General features: G+C 53.1%; 1 protein-coding gene across 1 annotated transcript; it reads right to left on the bottom strand.

The window, feature by feature from the left end:
- Positions 1-10,522: 10,522 nt before the first annotated feature.
- On the bottom strand, positions 10,523-13,348 carry EPOP (elongin BC and polycomb repressive complex 2 associated protein). Its single transcript, XM_055388286.2, has one exon. The coding sequence runs from the start codon at positions 13,312-13,314 to the stop codon at positions 12,175-12,177; it is 1,140 nt and encodes a 379-aa protein (XP_055244261.1). The 5' UTR covers positions 13,315-13,348; the 3' UTR covers positions 10,523-12,174.
- Positions 13,349-19,661: the final 6,313 nt, after the last annotated feature.

The following is a 19,661-nucleotide window of genomic DNA, read 5'->3' as shown; positions in this document are numbered from 1 at the left end:
CTCAGCCTCCCAAGTAGCCGGGATTACAGGTGCCCACCACCACCCCCGGCTAATTTTTGTATTTTTAGTAGAGACAGGGTTTCACTACGTTGGCCAGGCTGGTCTTGAACTCCTGACCTCATGATCCACCCGCTTCGGCCTCCTGAAGTGTTTTTTTGTTTGTTTGTTTTTCTTTTTTTTTTTGAGATAAGGTCTCACTCTGTCACCCAGGCTGCGGTGCAGTGGTGCGATCATAGCTCACTACGGCCTCAAACTCCTGGGCTAAAGTGATCCTCTTGTCTCAGCCTCCTGAGTAGCTGGGACAATAGGCACATGCCACTGTGCCTGGCTAATTTTTTAATATATTTATTTATTTACTTTTATTTTTGGAGACAGGGTTTCGCCCTGTCTTTCTGGGTGGAGTGTGGTGGTGCAATCACAGCTCACTGAAGCCCTGACCTCCCAGGCTCAAACAATCCTCTCACCTCAGACTCCCAGGCATCTGAAACTACAGGTATGCGTCACCACACCCGGCTAATTGTTTATTTTTTGTAGATAGGGGGACTCACTATATTGCCCAGGCTGGTCTCAAACTCCTGGCCTCAAGCAATCCTCCCTCCTTGGCCTCCCAGAATGCTGGGATTATAGGTGTCAGCCACCACACTCAGCCCCTCTTCTTCTTATTTTTGTTTTTTGAGATGGAGTCTCGCCCTGTATCTAGGCTAGAGGGCAATGGCACAATCTCGGCTCACTGCAACCTCTGTCTCCTGGGTTCAAGCGATTCTCCTGCCTCAGCCTCCCAAGTAGCTGGGATTACAGGCACCTGCCACCGTGCCCAGCTAATTTTTTTTATTTTTAGTAGAGATCGGGTTTCACCATGTTGGCCAGGCTGGTCTCAAACTCCTGACCTCAAGTGATCCACTCGCCTAGGCCTCCCAAAGTGCTGGGATTACAGGCGTGAGCCACCGTGCCCAGCCTGTCTCCAGGCTCTTGTGTCAGGTGTGTGTGCATGTGTGTTCATGTGTGTGTGCATGTGCGTGTGTGTGTGCATGTGCGTGTGTGTGTGCATGTGCATAGGAGCAGGAGTCTGAGCCCGTTTGGGAACACGCTTGTCCATCCCTGTCCACCTGAGCTCTGGGGCCCAGCACCTGCCCTCCACAGAGGCCTTCCACTCTTCTTTCCGGTGTCCCCAACCCCTCCCTCTCTCCTAACGCACTGTAATCGTGCTGGATCCTGGGTTCGTTCTAGAGCCTTCCTCATCTCTGCCCTTCCTCATCCAAGTTCCTCAAAAGAGATGCATGGGCTGGATCTGCTTCTTTCCCTCCCGTTTCATCCCTACTCCCCAGGAAGATCTCACTAGAGTCACTGGTGCCCTCCTGCTTGCCAAGGCCAGTGGACCTTCCTCATCCTGTATCTGATCTTGTTTTTTTTTTTTAAGACAGGATCTCACTCTGCCACCCAGGCTGGAGTGCAGTGGTGCAATCACTGCTCACTTCAACCTCCACCTCCCCAGGCTCAAGTGATCCTCCCACCTTGGCCTCTTAAGTAGCTGGGACTATGGCTTGCGCCACCACACCAGCTAATTTTTGTATTTTTAGTAGAGACGGGGTTTCACCATGTTGCCCAGGCTGGTCTCAAACTCCTGACCTCAAGTGATCCACCCGCCTTGGCCTCCCAAAGTGCTGGGATTACAGGCATGATCCACCATGCCCGGCTCTATCCCATCTTTGTGTGACATTCCACCCTGTTTTCCTCCTTTCTTGATACTCTCCTCCTTTGATTATTGGATGAGTTAGGGTAAGTTGTGTTCGTTAGGCCAATATTTTATTTTATTATGTTTTAATTTTCCATTGTATTAATTTGGCTGATTATTTTTTCATTAGTTAGGTTAATTCTCTGTATTATGTGGGCTATGCTAAACTGTTTAGCTTAGGCTAAGTTGTACTGGTTAGGCTAAACTCCTAGAACAAAGAGATCCAAAAAAAGATGATGGCTTGAAGAATGTAAAATTTGCTTCTTTCCTGTGTTGCAGGTGAACACTCCAGGTCAGCAGGGAGCTCTCACAGCCATTCGGGGACCAGGCTCCTTCCATGTGCTGCTGTGCTGCCCCCTAGGGCCCTGCCAGTGACTCAGGACCGAAGCTGAGTGACTGCCATGCCGGGTTCCAGCCAGCAGGAAGGGCAGGGGAGTGTGGGGCGGGCAGGCCCAGGGTCTTAAAGCCCAGGCTGGGAGAGGCACACACCCCTTCCCCTTCGCAGCCCAGTGGTGGGAATTAAATCACATAGTCGTACCTGACCACAAAGGGGCTGGGAAATGTGCCTACCCAGTTGGCACAGGGAGCTCAGATTTGGGTGGACAATGAGCAGTGGTCACCAGAGCCCCCAGAGCCTCCCCCTCTCTCCCTCCTCTCCACCCTCTCTCTCCCCACTCTCTCCCTGGCCATTCCTCCCCAGCCCCCGCCTTTTTTTGTTTTTGTTTTTTTTTTGAGACAAAGCCTCCCTCTTTTGCCCACCACAGGCTGGAGCGCAGTGGCATGATCATGGCTCACTGCTTCCTCGACCTCCTGGGCTCAAGTGATCCACCTCAACCTCCCACAAAGCTGGGACTACAGGCACGAACCACCATGCCCAGCTAATTTTTTTTTTTTTTTTAATTTTCAGTAGAGACAAAATCTGACTATGTTGACCAGGCTGGTCTCAAACTCCTGGGCTCAAGTGATCCGTCCTCCTTGCCCTCCCAAAGTGCTGGGATTACAGGCGTGAGCTGCCACGGCACTTGGCTCCCCTTCGTAAATATGCCCCAGGGCTCTGTTCTTGGTCCTTTTCTCACCCCACATGCATGCCTTGGCCATTCCCGTCCAATCCTGTCTGATGCCCTAAAGCCTCCCTACCTCCAGCTCAGGCCTCTCTCAGCCACAAACCCACGCAGGCAACAGGGCCAAATCTGGAACTCAAGCCACACTCCTCCTCTGCCTCACCCCACATTCAATCTGTCACCAAAGCTGGTGAGTCTACCTTGTAAGGACCCCCCCACCGAGACTGTCCTCTCCTTCTCCCCACCGACCCCGACCCCGAATGGGTTCTCACAGCCTCCACCCCTGTCCCCGTGCCTCTACCCCCAGGCACTCCACACCAGCCTCCCATGAATCATGAAATGTGAGTATTCACCCTGCCTGTTCCTGAGCCCTCTTCTCTCACAGTCTGATTGGGTCACCCTTCAGGGGCTCCCTCTTGTCTTCAGAATCAACTCCTTACCTTAACATATAAGACCTTTTGTGATCTGACCTCGGTCTACTTCATCTCTTGTCACATGTACCCTGTGCTCCAGCCACTCAAATCTTGGCACTTTTGTATGTGCTCTGCCCCAGTGCCTCCGGGCCTTCACTTCAGGGATTCCTATATCCTTGAAGACTCAATTCAGAGAGCTCCTTCTCTGAGAAGCCCCCTCTGATGCCCTGATGCTCTTCCCACATGCTCCACTGTTCCCTCAACCTCACCAGTCTCCACCTCTATGCCTGTCTTGTCCTGATTGCTCACTTACCTCTCTCCCCTGCTAGGTGGTGAGCTGTCGGAGAGCAATATGAGGTTTTAGTTATTTCTCATCTCCAGTCCTTAGCCCATTGTTGGAGACAGTTAACGCTTAACGCTTGAGAAATGTTAGCTCCTTTCTCTTCTCCTTTAAAACTGTGACACAAAGGCTGGGCACAGAAGCTCACGCCTGTAATCCCAGCACTTTGAGAGGCCAAAGCGGGTGGATCACTGGAGGTCAGGAGTTCGAGACCAGCCTGGTCAACATGGCAGAACCCCGTCTCTACCAAAAAATACAAAAATTAGCCAGGCGTGATGGCTCACACCTGTAATTCCAGCTACTCGGGAGGCTGAGGCAGAATTGCTTGAACCTGGGAGGCAGAGGTTGCAATGAGCTGAGATCACTCCACTGCACTCCAGCCTGGGCAACAGAGCGAGACTCTGTCTCAAACAAACAAACAACAACAACAAAAACTGCAGCACGTAGCTTTATACATAAAACTAAAATCTGGAAACAGCCCAAACATCCACCAACAGGAAAACATATACATTGCAGAATATTCATTCAATCAAATACTACACGGTGATAAAATGAGTTAACTACAGCTTCATGCAACAGCATGAATGAATCCCACGCATAATGTTGAACAAAAGAAGCCAGACCCAAAAACGTACCTTCCATTCTCATGAGGGTCAAAAACAAGCCGAACGGATCTTCGGTGACAGAGGCCGGCATGGTGGTCATCTCCGGGTCGGGAGATCAACTGGGAGCAGGCCTCACACAGCCTCCCAAAGGCTGGAAGTGTTGCTTATCTAGGTCTGGGTGGCGATCACACAGGTAATGTACATGTGTAATGATCATCAAGCTGAAATTCTGGTGCATTTTAGAGTAGGTAACTTCCCCTCTGTTTGTTTAAGTGCTATGATTTTGTAATAAATCATCGTGGAAGCCGGGTAGAGTGGCTCATGCCTGTAATCTCAGCACTTTTGGGAGGCTGAGTCAGGAGGATCCCTTGAGATCAGAAGTTCAAGATCAGCCTGAGTAGCATAATGAGACCCCCATCTCTACAAAAAATAAACAGAGCTCACGCCTGTAATCCCAGCACTTTGGGAGGCCAAGGTGGGCGGATCACTTGAGGTCAGGAGTTCTAGACCAGTCTGGCCAACATGGCAAAACCCTGTCTCTACTAAAAAAATAGAAAAAAAAAAATTAGCCAGGCATGGTGGTGTGCGCCTATAGTCCCAGCTTCTCAGGAGGCTGAGGCAGGAGAATCACTTAAGCCTGGGAGGTGGAGGTTGCAGTGAGCCAAGATTGTGCCACTGCACTCCAGCCTGGGTGACAGAGGGAGATTCCATCTCAAAAAAAAAAAAAAAAAAAAAAAAAAATTGGCCAAGCACGGTGGCTCACACCTGTAATCCCAGCCCTTTGGGAGGCCGAGGCGGGTGGATCACAAGGTCAGGAGTTCGAGACCAGCCTGGCCAACAGGGTTAAACCTCGCCTCTACTAAAAATACAAAAATTAGCCAGGCATGATGGCAGGCACCTGTAATCCCAGCTACTCAGGAGGCTGAGGCAGGAGAATTGCTTGAACTCAGGAGGCAGAGGTTGCAGTGAGCCAAGATTGCACCACTGCACTCCAGCCTGGGCAACAGAGCAAGACTCCATCTCAAAAAAAAATTTAAAAATAGACAGAATTAGCTGCGCATGGTGGCACGTGCCTGTGGTCACAGCTACTCGAGAGGGTGATATGGGAAGATCTCTTGAGCCTAGGAGATCAAGGCTGCGATGAGCCAAGATCGCACCACTGTACTCAGCCTGGGTGACAGAGTCAGAGCCTGTTTCAAAAAAAAAAAAAATCACCATGGATGGTAAGTCTGCGTCTGAGAGGCACTTTCTGTTACAGAGTCCCCTGATTTTAGGTGATGACACTGAGGCCCAGAGAGGGTAAAACACTCAACACTCAGCTTGAGTCGCTCAGCACATCTGTGGAGAGTCCACACCCTAAGGAGGGGACTGCATGTCTTGCTTTCCCCATGCCACTCTAGGGACCTTGGGGGCAGGCTCTGTGTCTTTGTGTCTCTGGAACAGAGCTCTGGGACCTCTACATATTGGTGGGGGCTACTCTCACCCCATAACAGGTTGCTGCTGGGTGGTGAAACATGGCAGCAGTGTGGTCATTTAGAGCACAAACTCAAAGGACACAATTCCGTAGCTGTATGGGCTTAACCTCTGTGAACCCCAGTTTTCTCATCTGCAAAATGGAGCTAGTAGTACCACGGTTGGGCGTGGTGGCTCACACCCGTAATCCCAGCACATTGGGAGGCCAAGGTGGGCAGATCATTTGAGGTCAGGAGTTCGAGACCAGCCTGGCCAACATAGTGAAACCCCGTCTCTACTAAAAAATACAAAAATTAGCCAGGCATGGTGGCCCACGCCTGTAGTCCCAGCTACTAGGGAGGTTGAGGCATGAGAATCACTTGAACCCAGAAGGTGGAGGTTGCAGTGAGCCAAGATTGCGCCACGGCATTCCAGCTTGGGCAACAGAGTGAGACTCTGTCTCAAAAATAAATAAATAAATAAATAAATAATAGTACCTACCTCATGTTGTGTCCTGAGGATTACATGAGCAACTAAGCGTAATATAACAAGGCCTGGTTCCAAGGAAATGCCATTACAGTGCTTGCTATGATAATCACTCAGGAGGAAACCTAGTCAGACAGACCAGAGCTACTTTGCTCCTCCACTGGCTGTGTGACCTCAGGCAAGTTAATTAACCTCTCTGAGTCCCATTTCCTCATCTGCTAAACAAATAGTACTTATCTATTGTTATGAAAGCAAAATAATGCCTGTAAAACACCTGACACCTGCTTAAGTTCCTTGTGTGCAGAGACCACGTCTTGCACATCGATCCCCCTCAGGGCTCTCACTCCATGGCCTGGGAGAACGAATCCCTTCCCCAGCCACCCTTCTCTGGCTCGCCGTCCTCCTTCTGGTGCTAGCAGACAGCAGCATCTAGTGGACAAGCTCTGGAACTGCATTCTGGCCAAGGGTCACTCGCCAAGCTGCTGTGCAGTCATTTAAATGAGGCTTTTTAAAAATGCTTTAGACAAGGGTGGAGGGGTCAGGAGGAACGGAGGTGGGGTGAAATGCATTGGGCAAGTATTCATTAGGTGCCTGCTGTGTGCAAGGCACTGATCCAGGACCTTAAAAAACGAAGCAAGAGATACAAGATCACTGTAGAAGGACACAAGAAAAATCACAAATAATTATAACTTTGTCATCAATACCCTAACTTTTTATCTTAGAGAAAAAGTGAACACAGCATAGGGGGACTTGGCACATTGGACAGTGTCTTCTCAGGAAGTGTTTTTTGTTTTTGTTTTTGAGACAGGGTCTCGTTTTGTCACCCAGGCTGGAGTGCAGTGGAGTGATCACAGCTCACTGCAGCCTTGATCTCCCTGAAGTGGCTGAGCAATCGTCCCACCTCAGCCTCCAGAGTAGTTGGGACTACAGGTGCACGCCACCACACCCAGCTTGTTTTTTGTTTTTGTTTGTTTTGTTTGTTTTTGGTAGCATCAAGTTCTCCCTATGTTGTCCAGGCTGGCTCAAACTCCTGGGCTCAAGTGATTCTCCCTGCCTTGGCCTCCCAAAGTGCTGGGATTACAGACACAAGCTACCTTGCCAGCCTTCTCAGGAAGTTTTTACAATTGCAGGGGTGATTTTTTTTGAAGTGGTTGTTACATGTCAATGACTCTCAGTTAAGGCCAAGGCAATAAAATGAAAGCTTAGGTCAGGAAGTTTCTGCCTCGAGTCCCCTGACCCAGGTTCTCCATAGAGAGAGGGGAGCGGGAGTGTCTGGCCCCAAAGCCGCACTCGCCCTCCACACTCCACAGTCCCTTCCTACCAGACACAGAAGAGTGAAGAGGGTCTAGAGGTGGCATGAAGCACATCTAACTGGGGGAATCAAAAAATACTTCATGGGAGAGATGACGTTTTGCATTGGAGAATGAAGGTAAAGAAAGCAGGGAGGGGCATGCTGGGGGCGCTGGGGAAGGAAGTGCATTCCAGCCTAGTAGACCAGGTATACCTTCACTGGTATAAAGCGAAGTAATGGGAACCAAGTTGGTTGAGGGAGCTGGGAGTTAAGGCCAAATCACAGAGGGCTCCAAATGACAGGCCAAGGAGGCTGCATTTAATACAATCAGGGGACCCACTGAGTAAGAAGGTAAACTGATCTGAGGGCATCAGAGAAAAACCAGACACCCAGAAACTATTAATAGTTAGGTGGCTACTGTCATAGTCCAGCCTAGAGGTAGGGGACACTGCACCATGATGGAGTGGAGATTAGAGACAGAATTGTGAGATCCTTGGGAGGGGAGAAGCAGGGGGAGGCTTGGAAATAGATAGCTGTGGGTTAAATGGGAGGACCCAGCTGAGAATTCAAGGTGCTGAGTCCAGGGGAAGTAATGGGGAGAAAAGCAGAGCTGTAACCAGAATGTGGACTTGACCAGAGGGACTGCTGTGGGCAGGGAGCTGTGGGCAGGGACCAGGAGCTTGGTCTTTGACAGGGGCATATGAGTTGCCATTGTCCCTGTGGAGATGCGGGACCAAGGCTCAGGAGGGGTGCTGGAGGGAGAGGAGGCAGGGACAGTCAAGTGGGAGTCATTTACCCATATAGGTGCAAGCTGATGACCTAGGGGAGGAAAACAGAATCCTGCGGGGAGATAGGGTGGAGGGCAGGCGCCACAGGACTTCGTCGGACTCGGTCTTTTTAAAGCTTCTGGGGGAGGGGGGCAAGAGAAGGAGGAGATGGAAGAAGACAGAGGCGGGACCTTTGGGGATAGAGACCCTTGTGAGTGTCCAGCAGTGTCACGGGCTATGCAGAAGTCCAGGAGTGGTGGCAGGGAGGCAACTGTTGAATTTGAGGTTGGGGGCTGTCCTGGCTGACCTTGGCAAAAGCGGTTTCAGGGGCAGAAGTCAGGCTGCAAAGGTCTAAGAGGTGAGAGGCAGAGGGGCTGGAGGCGGCTGATGCTCCCGGGAGGAGGGAGGAGACGGTAAGCAGGGCTGGGCTAGGGGGAGGTGAGCGAGGGCTTACTCTGGGGGTCCTGCCAGACCCTGAAGAGGAGGGTAGAGACCAAGAGGCACACGGAGAGGAGACCCTCTGAGATCCTTTGAGACAGAAGGAAAACAGGTGATGCTGTAAGAGCTTAGAGACCCAGACAGAAATAAGACTATGACCACCACATCCCTGACAAACCAACGTGGTGGCCACCAGCCCTAGAGGACACGGGACTGGAGGAAGCGAGGGGTAGAAGCAGGGGCTGAAGACACCTGGGAGGGGGAGCAGACTTCCTCAGACCCTCTCGGGCTCCAGCGTATTGGCGTGGGAGAGGGAGTCCCAGATTCCCGGGAGCTCAGAGCCTAGGGAAAGCCAGGGGTCCCTTTCCCCTTTCCCCAGGCTGCTCCTGTTCGGAGAAACTTGTGGCCCTCGCTTGGAAGCACGCTTTTCCCTATTCCAACCCCAAATACTCAGTACCTGTTTGCTTCCCCCAGAAGTCTGGGCAAGTTTCTTTCTTTTCTGGGACTCAGTTTCTGGGGTGGGCTGAATGATGGAACCCAAAAAGATGTGTCCAGGTCCTAATCCCCAGCCCCCACTCCCTCAGAGCCTGTGAATATGACTTCATTTGGAAAAAGGGTCTTTGTAAATGTAACTTAATTAAAGATGTCAAGACGAGATCATCCTGGATTGTCTGGTGGGCCCTAAAGCCAATGACAAGTGTCCTTGTGACAGACAGGAGAGGGGAGGGCCATACCATGGGAGAATGGGAACTCTGCAGCCCCAAGTCAAGGAACACCTGGGGCCACAGAAGCTGCAAGAGGCATGGAGGGGGCCCTTCCCGAGAGCCTTCAGAGGGAGTTCAGCCCTGCAATGCCTTAGTTTTGGACCTCTGGTCCCAGTAAATGGAAGAGAAGAAATATCTGGGTTTGTTGTTGTTGTTGTTTGAGATGGAGTCTCACTCTGTCGCCAGGCTGGAGTGCAGTGTGGTATGATCTCGGCTCACTGCAACCTCCGACTCCCGGGTTCAAGCGATTCTCCTGCCTCAGCCTCCGGACTAGCTAGTATTACAGGCATGCGCCACCAAGTCCAGCTAGTTTTTGTATTTTTAGTAGAGACAGGGTTTCACCATGTTGGCCAGGATGGTCTCGATCTCCTGACCTTGTGATCCACCCGCCTCGGCCTCCCAAAATGCTGGGATTACAGGCGTGAGCCACCTTACCCGGCTGCTTAAATATCTGTCTTTTAAGCCACCAAGTTTGTTATTATTTGTCATGGCAGCCCTGGAAACTAACGTAGTTCCCTATTCTGTAAAATAACTAGAATTAAATCTTATTTGGCCAAAAGGTGTGTTTTTTAACTCGCCACCCCGTCCCCTTCCAGGTTGAGTTGTAACCCTTTCACTTGCAGGGCGGGGGTGGGGGAGTGAGGGTGGGGGCAGGTGGTGCAGGGAGGAAAGAACCTAAATTAACAGGATCTCCTCCTGCCCCGAAGAGGAGGAAAGTCCAAGAAGAGTATTTCATGCCCACCAGCCCTTCCTCCTTCACCCAGAGCTCACGCCATCATCCCGTGCCCGGCTCCAGCACGCGGGTGGGGCAGATGCTGACCCGGAGCGCGTTACTAAAACCAAGGGGCCTTTGAAAATCAGGGAGTCTGCCTTTCCAGACTTCTCCCGACAGCCCCCCTCTTCACAGCAATTCTCTCCCCACCCCGCGTGTCTTCTTCCTCCCGTTCTCCATTCTTGGGGGGCAAAATAAGATGGAGACTCCCGAAGCACAGGGTGGAAGGCACTCCCCCACCCCTTCTTCCTCCTCCTCCCACAACACAGCTGGAGGGGGAGGGGAGGTCAGCAGGGTTCACAGAGGCCAGATGTTAAGGAAAAAGAGAGAAGTGCCCACCCCACGCCCACCCACCCCACCCCCACCCTCACCCCCAAGGAAAGAAAAATGAAAGGAGACAGTTTTTAAAACAAACAAAACTTTTATGGTCCAAAACAGTTTTTCTCAAGAATCTGCTCTATGCAAACAATAACAACTTTTTACAAAGCATTTTCACAGAAAAGGAGACAAGTCCTTCCCCAGCGTGGGAATTGTTCCTCTCGCACCTCGTTTTCGGGGGAAGAGGGGGCGCTATTCACTAGTGCGGGGTGGAAGGCGCACTGGGTCCCTCGGTTGTTCGGCAGCTCCAAAAGCCCCAGCTTCCCTTCACACCTCAACTTGCCATCTCCCTAAGACCTAAGATCCCCTGACCTCACCTGGGTGGAGGAGAAAGCACTTCCAATCCTCTCTGACTCAAGATCCTCCTAGCTGGAGGGCATGGCAGAGGGCATGATCCAGGCCTATCTCACCCCTCCCCTGGAAAACAGAACCTCTGACCCCAAACCTAATCCCCTGGCCCTGCCCCCTTCGGATCCATCAGATCTCTGACAACTCCCGCAATCCCTGAGGCTGGGGTGTTGCGGGGGGAAGCTTAAGGTACCTCAGCCCAGGTCCCATCCAGACTCAAACTTTGCCCCTTCAAACCCCAGGGGACTCTTGAAGTTAGGCCAAGAGTCCTTTCATTTACCACCTCTGCAAAGTGGAGCTTGTTTTGTTTCCACTCTTTAAGGGGGCTGAGTTTGGGTGTCCAAAGAATGGACTTGGGCCTGCCTTCCACCTCCACCCCCTCTCATCCATAAATCGGTGAAGGCCCTCGAAAGGCGACTTGTTTGGTCTGATTTTATTGATTTCTTCCACCTTCTATTACTTTCCCTGGGACAGTGTCTAGCCCCTTCCCCAGGCAAAGTAAGCACTTTCCAGGAGAGGAGGTCCCTCAGCCCTACCCGTCCTAAGGGAAGTAAGCTGGGGGAGGGGGCTGATTAATCAAGGTTGGGGGGAATCTTTCTCACCGGCCAGACCTTACACTCGGAAAGCAAACAAGGAAAAAACGGGAACTCCAAAACTGGACAAAAGGGAAAGGTCGGCGGCTGAGGCTGAAGATCTCACCAATTAAGGGTCACCTGCACTTGAGGGGGCCTAGAAAGAGGACAGGAAGGGGGTGATCTTCCTCTTACCCAAGTTCCCTCACCCATTAAAGGCTCCAGCGGTGCTTGGAGCGTTAGGGAAGGCCTGAGGGGAGCAAAGGGTTAAAGGCCTGGACAGTGGGGGTGGGGGATGCCCCCAGGGAGCTGCCAATCATCTCCCCACCCCCACCACAGCCCCGCACCCCAGGCTCGCCCACAGACACAGTAACAACCGGTTTGTCCATCACCGAGGTCTCTCTCCTCTCCCCTTTTTTTTGGGTGGGGGGTGTCTTTGAGCGGTGGCCTCCTTTGCTGCCACTGGGGTGCAGGCCCTGCCTCCAACGGTCCGAGATTGAAGGGGGCAGGGATTGGAATCTATGTCATCAGCCTTCTCCCGACTCCAGCCCTGGGTTCCTCTGCAAAGGATGAGGGGGAGGGACTGTCACCCCGAAAACTTAGGTGCTTGAATGAAGATCACTGTTATTTAGGTCCCTCTGCCCACTGCTCCTAAAATGTAAAGGAAAGGGACAAATGTGAGAAACGGGGCTCCCTCCTCAAGCCCGCGGTTTGGCCATGGTCCCAACTTTTCCCCTTTGGCAGAAGTCCCACGGTCAGCTTTCATCCATGTTGATCCCCCAGAATTTGAGGCCAGGGGGCTCAGGGACAGCGGGACCCCCCATCTGCCACCTCCACAGCGGGTGGGCGGGCGGGGGCTTAGAGTCTCCCTGGAGGCGAAGCGAGGATGCCGGCTTTAGGTCTCCGTCTTCCCCCACCACCAGGGCCGGGGGGCAGGGGAAGCAGTTGAGGAGGCTGAAGGTGCTTGTGGTGGGGAGCGTCGGTGCAGGGCGGCGGGGCTGCGCGGTGCGCGGAGGGGGCGCCGGCAGCCGGCGTTTCTTGGCGGCTCCCCGAGCCGGCCCTTTCGCAGGCGGCCGCTCTGGCCCCCGGCGCAAACTCGGAGTGTCCAAGGCGAAGCCCTTCGCGTAACACCAAAGTTTCGACCGGCGGATCAGACGATCGAAATGTTCCTGGCGGAGATCTCCGGGTGCGGCCGGAGCCGGGCTGGCCGTCGAGGGGCTGGCCGCTGGAGCCTCGGGGGCGGCCGGCGGGGGGTTTCCATCGACTTCGGCAGGCTGGCCGGGCAGGAACAGCCGCGGCGCCGTCCCGGGACCCGCGGGCTCGGTGGAGAGGCCCGCAGGTGGCGACGGAGGCCGGGAACTGGGTTCCTGAGGCGGGCTGGCGGCTGGGCCACGCTGAGGCTCGAGACCCGGGGCCGGGCGAGGCGGGGCCGAGGCGAAGCCGGTCGTAGATTCCCGAGGGTGCGGGGGCGCAGGGCAGCGGCCCGGAGGTGCACAGGAGCGAACGCCGAAGTGCGGGAAACCGCCTCCGCCCTCTTCCTCCTCTCCGCGGCGGGGGCACGCTGCGACGTCCGCATCCTCGCCGGCCGCGGTGTTAGGAACGCCGGGCCGCCCGGTCGGTGCCCAGAGGTGCTTCAGGCCATCCGGGGCCCAGCCGCCAGGGCGCAGGGGGGCCTGAGGGCCCCGCAGCACTGGGGATCGCGCCGCCGGCTCCCCAGGCCCCGGGCCCAGAGAGGACGCCCGGGGCTTGGCAAGGGCGCAGAAGGCGAGGGCACGCAGGCACAGCGGAGAGAATTCCTGGGTCCCCCGACACGGCTTCCGGGGCGTGGGGGAGCAGGGCGACCCTCGCGGGGACGCCGGCACTGCCAGGCGGGGCGCGGGGCACAGGGTCTCCATGGAGCAGCCTGAGGGGTGCCCACTGAGTGGGTCCAGGTCCCAGCGGCGGGATGCCCTGGCTGCCCGAAGAGCCCACGGGCGAGGGGAACATCGCCCCCCGTCGACGGGGAGGTCTCTGCTCACGGGCGCCCCCGGCCCGCCACCCGGGGCCGCAGAGCTCGGGCTCCCTCTTCGCTCTCCTCACGCGGCCCTCCCGGCGGCCGGACTCCTGGGTCCCTGTGAGTCCCGGCGGGGTCGGCCGCCCTTCTGCCGCCGCGTCCCCTTCGCAGCCCCGGCGGGAGACCCTCTCGAGTCGCCCGAAGCGCAGAGGCAGGGGAAACAAAGCGGCCGGCGGCCGCGGGAGGCGGGAAGGACCCCGGGCCCGGCACCCGGTGCCCGGGCCCAGGCGGCGGGGAGGGCGCCTTCCGCCCGCTCGGTTTCTTTCTTCCCCGCTGGCTCCCGGAGACCGCGTTATAGAGAACTGCCCCCTCGCTGCCCCAATACCAGCGCCGGGGCCGCGAGCCCGCCGCTGATTGGGCCGCACCGCCCGTGACGTTAGCCCGGACCCCACCCCTCCGGCGGCACCGCCCCCGTCCCCATTCCGCACACAGACACACACACGTGGACCCGGCGCGGCGGCGGCTGGGAGGGAGCGCGGGAGGGAGCGTGCGCGGGTGGGATCGCGAGGGGCCAGATGCGCCGCCGCACGTGGCCCGGTGGCGTCCTGGGATTTCGTCGTCGCAAAGCCACTCGTTTTTTCCCGAGCAGTCACGGTTTTGCATCTGTAAAATGGGACGGTTCATATCTGCCCTCTTGGGACTAAAAGAGCTATGTGAATCAACGTAGATGAATCTCAGAAATAATGTTTAGGGGAAAGATGAAATGAGGCAATGGTTGTTTACAAGCTTTGCACAGCAGGGATTCTAGCGGGCCGTGAATGGCCCCTAAAACAGTGCGTGGCACACAGTAGGCTCAAAAATGCTGTAATGTATAAGTAGTTAATAATTCAGTACTTGTATGCAAGATGAACAAAAAAAATAAATTTGGAAGGGTGGGAGTGTTATTACATCCATGGAAGCCGATAAATAGGCTGTCTCAGTATCTATTTCCATTTCTCTGATGCAGTATCTAAATACTCCGCCTCAACTAAATTCCGAGGGCTGGCTCTGCAACCCCTGACCCCCAATCCCAGGATGCCCCCCTCTGAGGTTTGATCTGCCAAACAGGTTGAAGAGCCCAGAGGAGGGCACGCGCAGACCCTCACTCTCATCTGCCCCAAGGAAAATAAAGAAAGGGTGAATTCCCAGTACAAATTCTGATAATGCAGCACACACCCCCACCCTGTTCTATCCCCTTAACCTTCTTTAGTTTCTGCATAGCTTATTGTTACATAAAAGTCTGTAAATGGATTTATTCTTTAGTGTCTGTCTCTCCCATTAGTCTGGAAATGAGTTGACGAGAACTTTGTCTTGATCATCAGTGCATTCCCCACTGCCTAGAACAGTGGCCAAGATATAATAGGTGCTCAATCAATATGTGTGAATGAATGAATGAGCAAGTGAGCGAGTGAATGAATCCTTGGGATATTTCTCTCTTGATAAAAATCAGGTTATTGGAATACTGCCGTTTCCTATCTGTGGAAATACAGAGATTGGTATGATGACTTGGGGTAAAGGTGTGGAAGAATGCTGGGGGCGGCCCCACAGATAAATATCTTATTCTGGGGCCAGGACAAGAGAGGGTTTCAGAACGGGGACAAATGATGCAGCTTGCCTCCGGGCCCTTCTAGCAGTGACAACAGAGGTGTAGTTTCCCTATGTGTCATCAAATAACATCTGGGAGGACAGGGGTAAGGAGGCTCTGCCTCCCCCACCTGCAAAGTCCAGAGGTAAAGTCCCTAGGTGGGGCGAGGGTTTGAGGAAGGAGGAGGTGTGATGTTCCATTGCCCAAAACACTCACCCTCTAACATCTGCAGAAGAGCTCTCCAGGGCAGTTGTCACAAGGGGGGATCCTGGGGTCCTGCCAAGTCATGAAGCTGAGCTGGGTCTAGACTCCAGGGCTCATAATTGCTCGAAAAGCCCACCTCTACACACACACACACACACACACACACACACACACACACACACACACACGCGCGCGCGCGCGCGGAAAGTTCTGGAAGGATGATCTTCATGGCTGTCTCTTCTGCAGGACAGTGCTGAGGACTCATCCTCAACAACAGTGCCTACTTGCACCCCTGTGCCTACCACAGTGTAGACACAAGGAGAGAATGCCCAAGAAAATGATCCGTATGAATAAATGAGTGAATATTACATAACAGTGCAGATCAATGGCCTCTTCTTTCTCTGCCTCCAAAAGCTGCCAGCTCCCCCTTCCCCATGTGAGTTTGGGGGCTTTATTGAGGGGTCATTACGATTGTGAGTGCTTCTCTCTGCCTCCACTATCCCTACTTCCCCTTGCTCTCATCAGGCACCCCAGAATATGGACTCAGGGATGGAATCACTCTACAAACAGTAGGAGAATAGTGTGAGTGCCTCTCCAGCTGAAAGGAGATCATCAAACCACCCTTTATGGCCTGGATGGGGGCGGGGGTGGCGCTGTGCAACCCTGGGCAGGTCACCTAGACACTCTAAGTCTCAATGTCCTTATCAGTGAAAAGGGGACAACAGTGGCTTCCTCACATTGTTGGGAGGGTTGAAACATGATGTGAGCAGTCACCAGAACTCACGTGGGCAGGCCCAGCTGCTGCAATTACCATTTCCTCCGGTAGAGGACACTCGACCCCATCCTCAGCCTGCTATGAGGGCGGCAACACCCTTCTCAGGAACCTCTCCTCCTCATAGGAGAAAAAGAGGGACAAGGCTGGATGCCGGGTCCCATCTAACACTTCCAGAGTGAAGGCTAGAAAGGGCCCCTCTGGATCCAGAAGCCAGCCCTTCCCTTTCCTTGGCCCATCTAGGTCTCACCTGGGGCAGTAAGGACTGTGTTCAAGGATTTGGGAGCAGGAGACCTGCCCGGTTGCCCCTTTTGGGGAACTGCACCCCAGGCGTCCAACCCCATAGTAACTTCTGTAGTACTTACTGCATGCCAGTCTCTGTTCTAAGAACTGGATGTCACTTAATCCCCATAACAGCCTATGAAATAGACTTTTTTTTTTGAGACAGGGTCTCACTCGGTCGCCCAAACTGGAGTGCAGTGGCGCGATCTCGGCTCACTGCAACCTCTGCCTCCCGGGTTCAAGCCATTCTCCTGTCTCAGCCTCCTGAGTAGTTGGGACTACAGGCGCGCACCACCACGCCCAGCTAGTTTTTGTATTTTTAGTAGAGACGAGGTTTCACCATGTTGGCCAGGATGGTCTCGAGCTCTTGACCTTGTGATCCGCCCGCCTTGGCCTCCCAAAGTGGTGGGATTACAGGCGTGAGCCACTGCGCCTGGCCGACACTATTTTTAAAAGTGAACATACCACACATAACCCATTTTAAGTGTCCAATTCAATGATTTTTAGTAAATTTACAGTTATGCAACCATCATCATAGTCCAGTTTTGGGGTTTTTTTTGAGACAGTTTCACTTTGTCTTCCAGGCTGGAGTGCAGTGGCACAATCTCAACTCACTGCAGGCTTCACCCTCCGGGTTCAAGCAATTGTCCTGCCTCAACCTCCCAAGTAGCTGAGACTATAGGTTCCCACCACCACGCCCAGCTAAATTTTTTTTTTTTTTTTTGAGAGTCTCACTCTGTTGCCCAGGCTGGAGTGCTCGATCTCAGCTCATTGCAACCTCCGCCTCTCAGATTCAAGCAATTCTTGTGCCTCAGCCTCCCAAGTAGCTGGGATTACAGGCAGATGCTACCACGCCCGGCTAATTTTTGTATTTTTAGTAGAGACAGGGTTTCACCCTGTTGGCCAGGCTGGTCTCGAACTCCTGACCTCAGGTGATCCACCCACCTCGGCCTCCCAAAGTGCTGGAATTATAGGCGTGAGCCACCGTGCCCGGCCCCATAATCCAGTTTTAGAACATTGCTTATAAGACTCCTCCTCCCCACTTGTAGCTCTCCCTTCCCGTCCCCAGCCCTGGGTGACTAATCTTTCTGTCTCTATAGAGTTCCCTTTTTTGGATATTTTATATAAATGGAATCATGCAGTATGTGGTCTTTTGCATCTGGCTTCACAAAAGCATAATGTTTTTGAGGTTTACCTGTGTTGTAGCGTGTATTGGTAATCTGTTCCTTTTTTTTTCTTTTGAGATAGAGTTTTGCTCTTGTTGCCCAAGCTGGAGTACAATGGCACAGTCTCAGCTTACTGCAACCTCCGCCTCCTGGGCTCAAGCGATTCTCCTGCCTCAGCCTCCCGAGTACCTGGGATTACAGGCACCCGCCACCACGCCTGGCAAATTTTTTATTTTTAGTAGAGACGGGGTTTCTCCATGTTGGTCAGGCTGGTCTTGAACTCCCGACCTCAGGTGATCCGCCCGCCTCAGCCTCCCAAAGTGCTGGGATTACAGGGATGAGCCACTGCGCCTGGCCTGTTCCTTTTTATTGCTGAGTAGTAGTCTGTTGTAGGGATATGCCACATTTTGTTTATCCAATCACATTTGGGTGTTTTTCACTTTTTGGCTATTATCTATAATGCTGTTATGAACATTTGCTATACACGTCTTTTGTGAATATATGTTTTTATTTCTCCTAAGTAGACATTTAAGGATGGAATTGCTGGGTCATATGCTACATTTATGTTTAACCTTTTTTTTTTTTCTTTTTTTTTTTTGAGACAGGGTCTCACAGTCTCATTCAGGCTGGAGTGCAGTGGCACAGTCAGGGCTCACTGCAGCCTTGATCTCCTGGGTTCATGAGATCCTCTGCCTCAGCCTCCAGTGTGGCTGGGACCACAAGCCTGAGCCACCATGCCCAGCGAATTTCTTTTTAAATTTTTTTTGTAAGACAGGGTCTCGCTATATTCCCCAGGCTGGTCTCAAACTCCTCGGCTCAAGGGATTCTCCTGCCTCAGCCTCACAAAGGGCTAGGATTACAGGCATGAGCTACCATGCCCAGCTGTGTTTAACTCTTTTAAAAACTGCCAAGGTCGGGCATGGTAGCTCACAACTGTAGTCCCAGCACTTTGGGAGGCCAAGGCAGGCTGATGGCTTGAGGCCAGGAGTTTGAGACCAGCCTGGGCAACATGGTGAAACTCCATCTCTACAAAATACAAAAATTAGCTGGGAGTGGTGGCATGTGCCTGTAGTCTCAGCTACTCAGAAGGCTGAGGGTGGGGAACTGCTTGAGTCCAGCAGGTCAAGGCTGCAGTGAGCCACATTCATGCCATTCTGTGCCTGGGCGGCAGAGTGAGACCCTGTCTCAAAACAAAACAAAACAAAACTAAAAACTGCAAAGCTGTTTTCCAAACGGGCTATACCATTTTACATTCCTATTAATATCCATGATATAGGCTGGGCACGGTGGCTCACGCCTGTAATCCCAGCACTTTGGGAGGCTGAGGTGGGCGGATCACCTGAGGTCAGGAGTTCGAGACTAGCCTGGCCATCATGGCGAAACCCCGTCTCTACTAAAAAAATTTAAAACTAGGCCGGGCGCAGTGGCTAACACCTGTAATCTCAGCACTTTGGAAGGTCAAGGCGAGCAGATCACAAGGTCAAAAGATCAAGACCATCTGGCCAACATGGTGAAACCCCGTCTCTACTAAAAATACAAAAATTAGCTGTGCATGGTGGCGGGTGCCTGCAATCCCAGCTACTAGGGAGGCTGAGGTAGGAGAATCGCTTGAACCCAGGAGGCGGAGGTGGCAGTAAGCCGAGATTGCGCCACAGCACCCCAGTCTGGTGACAGAGCGAGACTCTGTCTGTAAATAAATAAATAAATAAATAAATAAATAAGCCAGGTGTGGTGGTGCACGCCTGTAATCCCAGCTGCCCAGATTATCCGGAGGCTGAGACACAAGAATCGCTCGAACCCAGGAGGCAGAGGTTGCGGTGAGCCAAGATTGCACGACTGTACTCCAGCCTGAGTGACAGAACAAGACTCTGTCTCAAAAAATAAATAAATAAACAATCCATGGTATAAATGAGGACATTGAGGGAGATAAGTGACTTGCCCAAGTTACACTGCTAGCAAGTGGTAGAGCCAGAACCCAAACCCAGGTAGTTGAGTCCTAAGTTAGCTCTGGTAACCACGAGGCTACCCCACAACAATGAATCCAAGAGGGAAGCCATTTCTCCACCCTGCCACACCCGGCCACCATCATTTAACCTTTCTTGGTCCCAGAATTCCCTAAGTCAGCAGGGCTGCATCACCCCCTAGCATAAACCCACATGTTCCTCTACCTCCTCTGGGAATTTGCACCCAGGGTTAACAGC

This window comes from Gorilla gorilla, chromosome 4, assembly GCF_029281585.2.
Source record: "Gorilla gorilla gorilla isolate KB3781 chromosome 4, NHGRI_mGorGor1-v2.1_pri, whole genome shotgun sequence".
NCBI lineage: Eukaryota > Metazoa > Chordata > Mammalia > Primates > Hominidae > Gorilla > Gorilla gorilla.
The sequence above is the reverse complement of the archived record's forward strand: the minus strand, read 5'-3'. Positions and strand labels throughout refer to the sequence as shown.

What these genes read in the sequence shown, in the direction of transcription:
- EPOP (XM_055388286.2), bottom strand. Translation starts at nt 13,314, where the DNA reads ATGGAGACCCTGTGCCCCGCGCCCCGCCTGGCAGTGCCGGCGTCCCCG.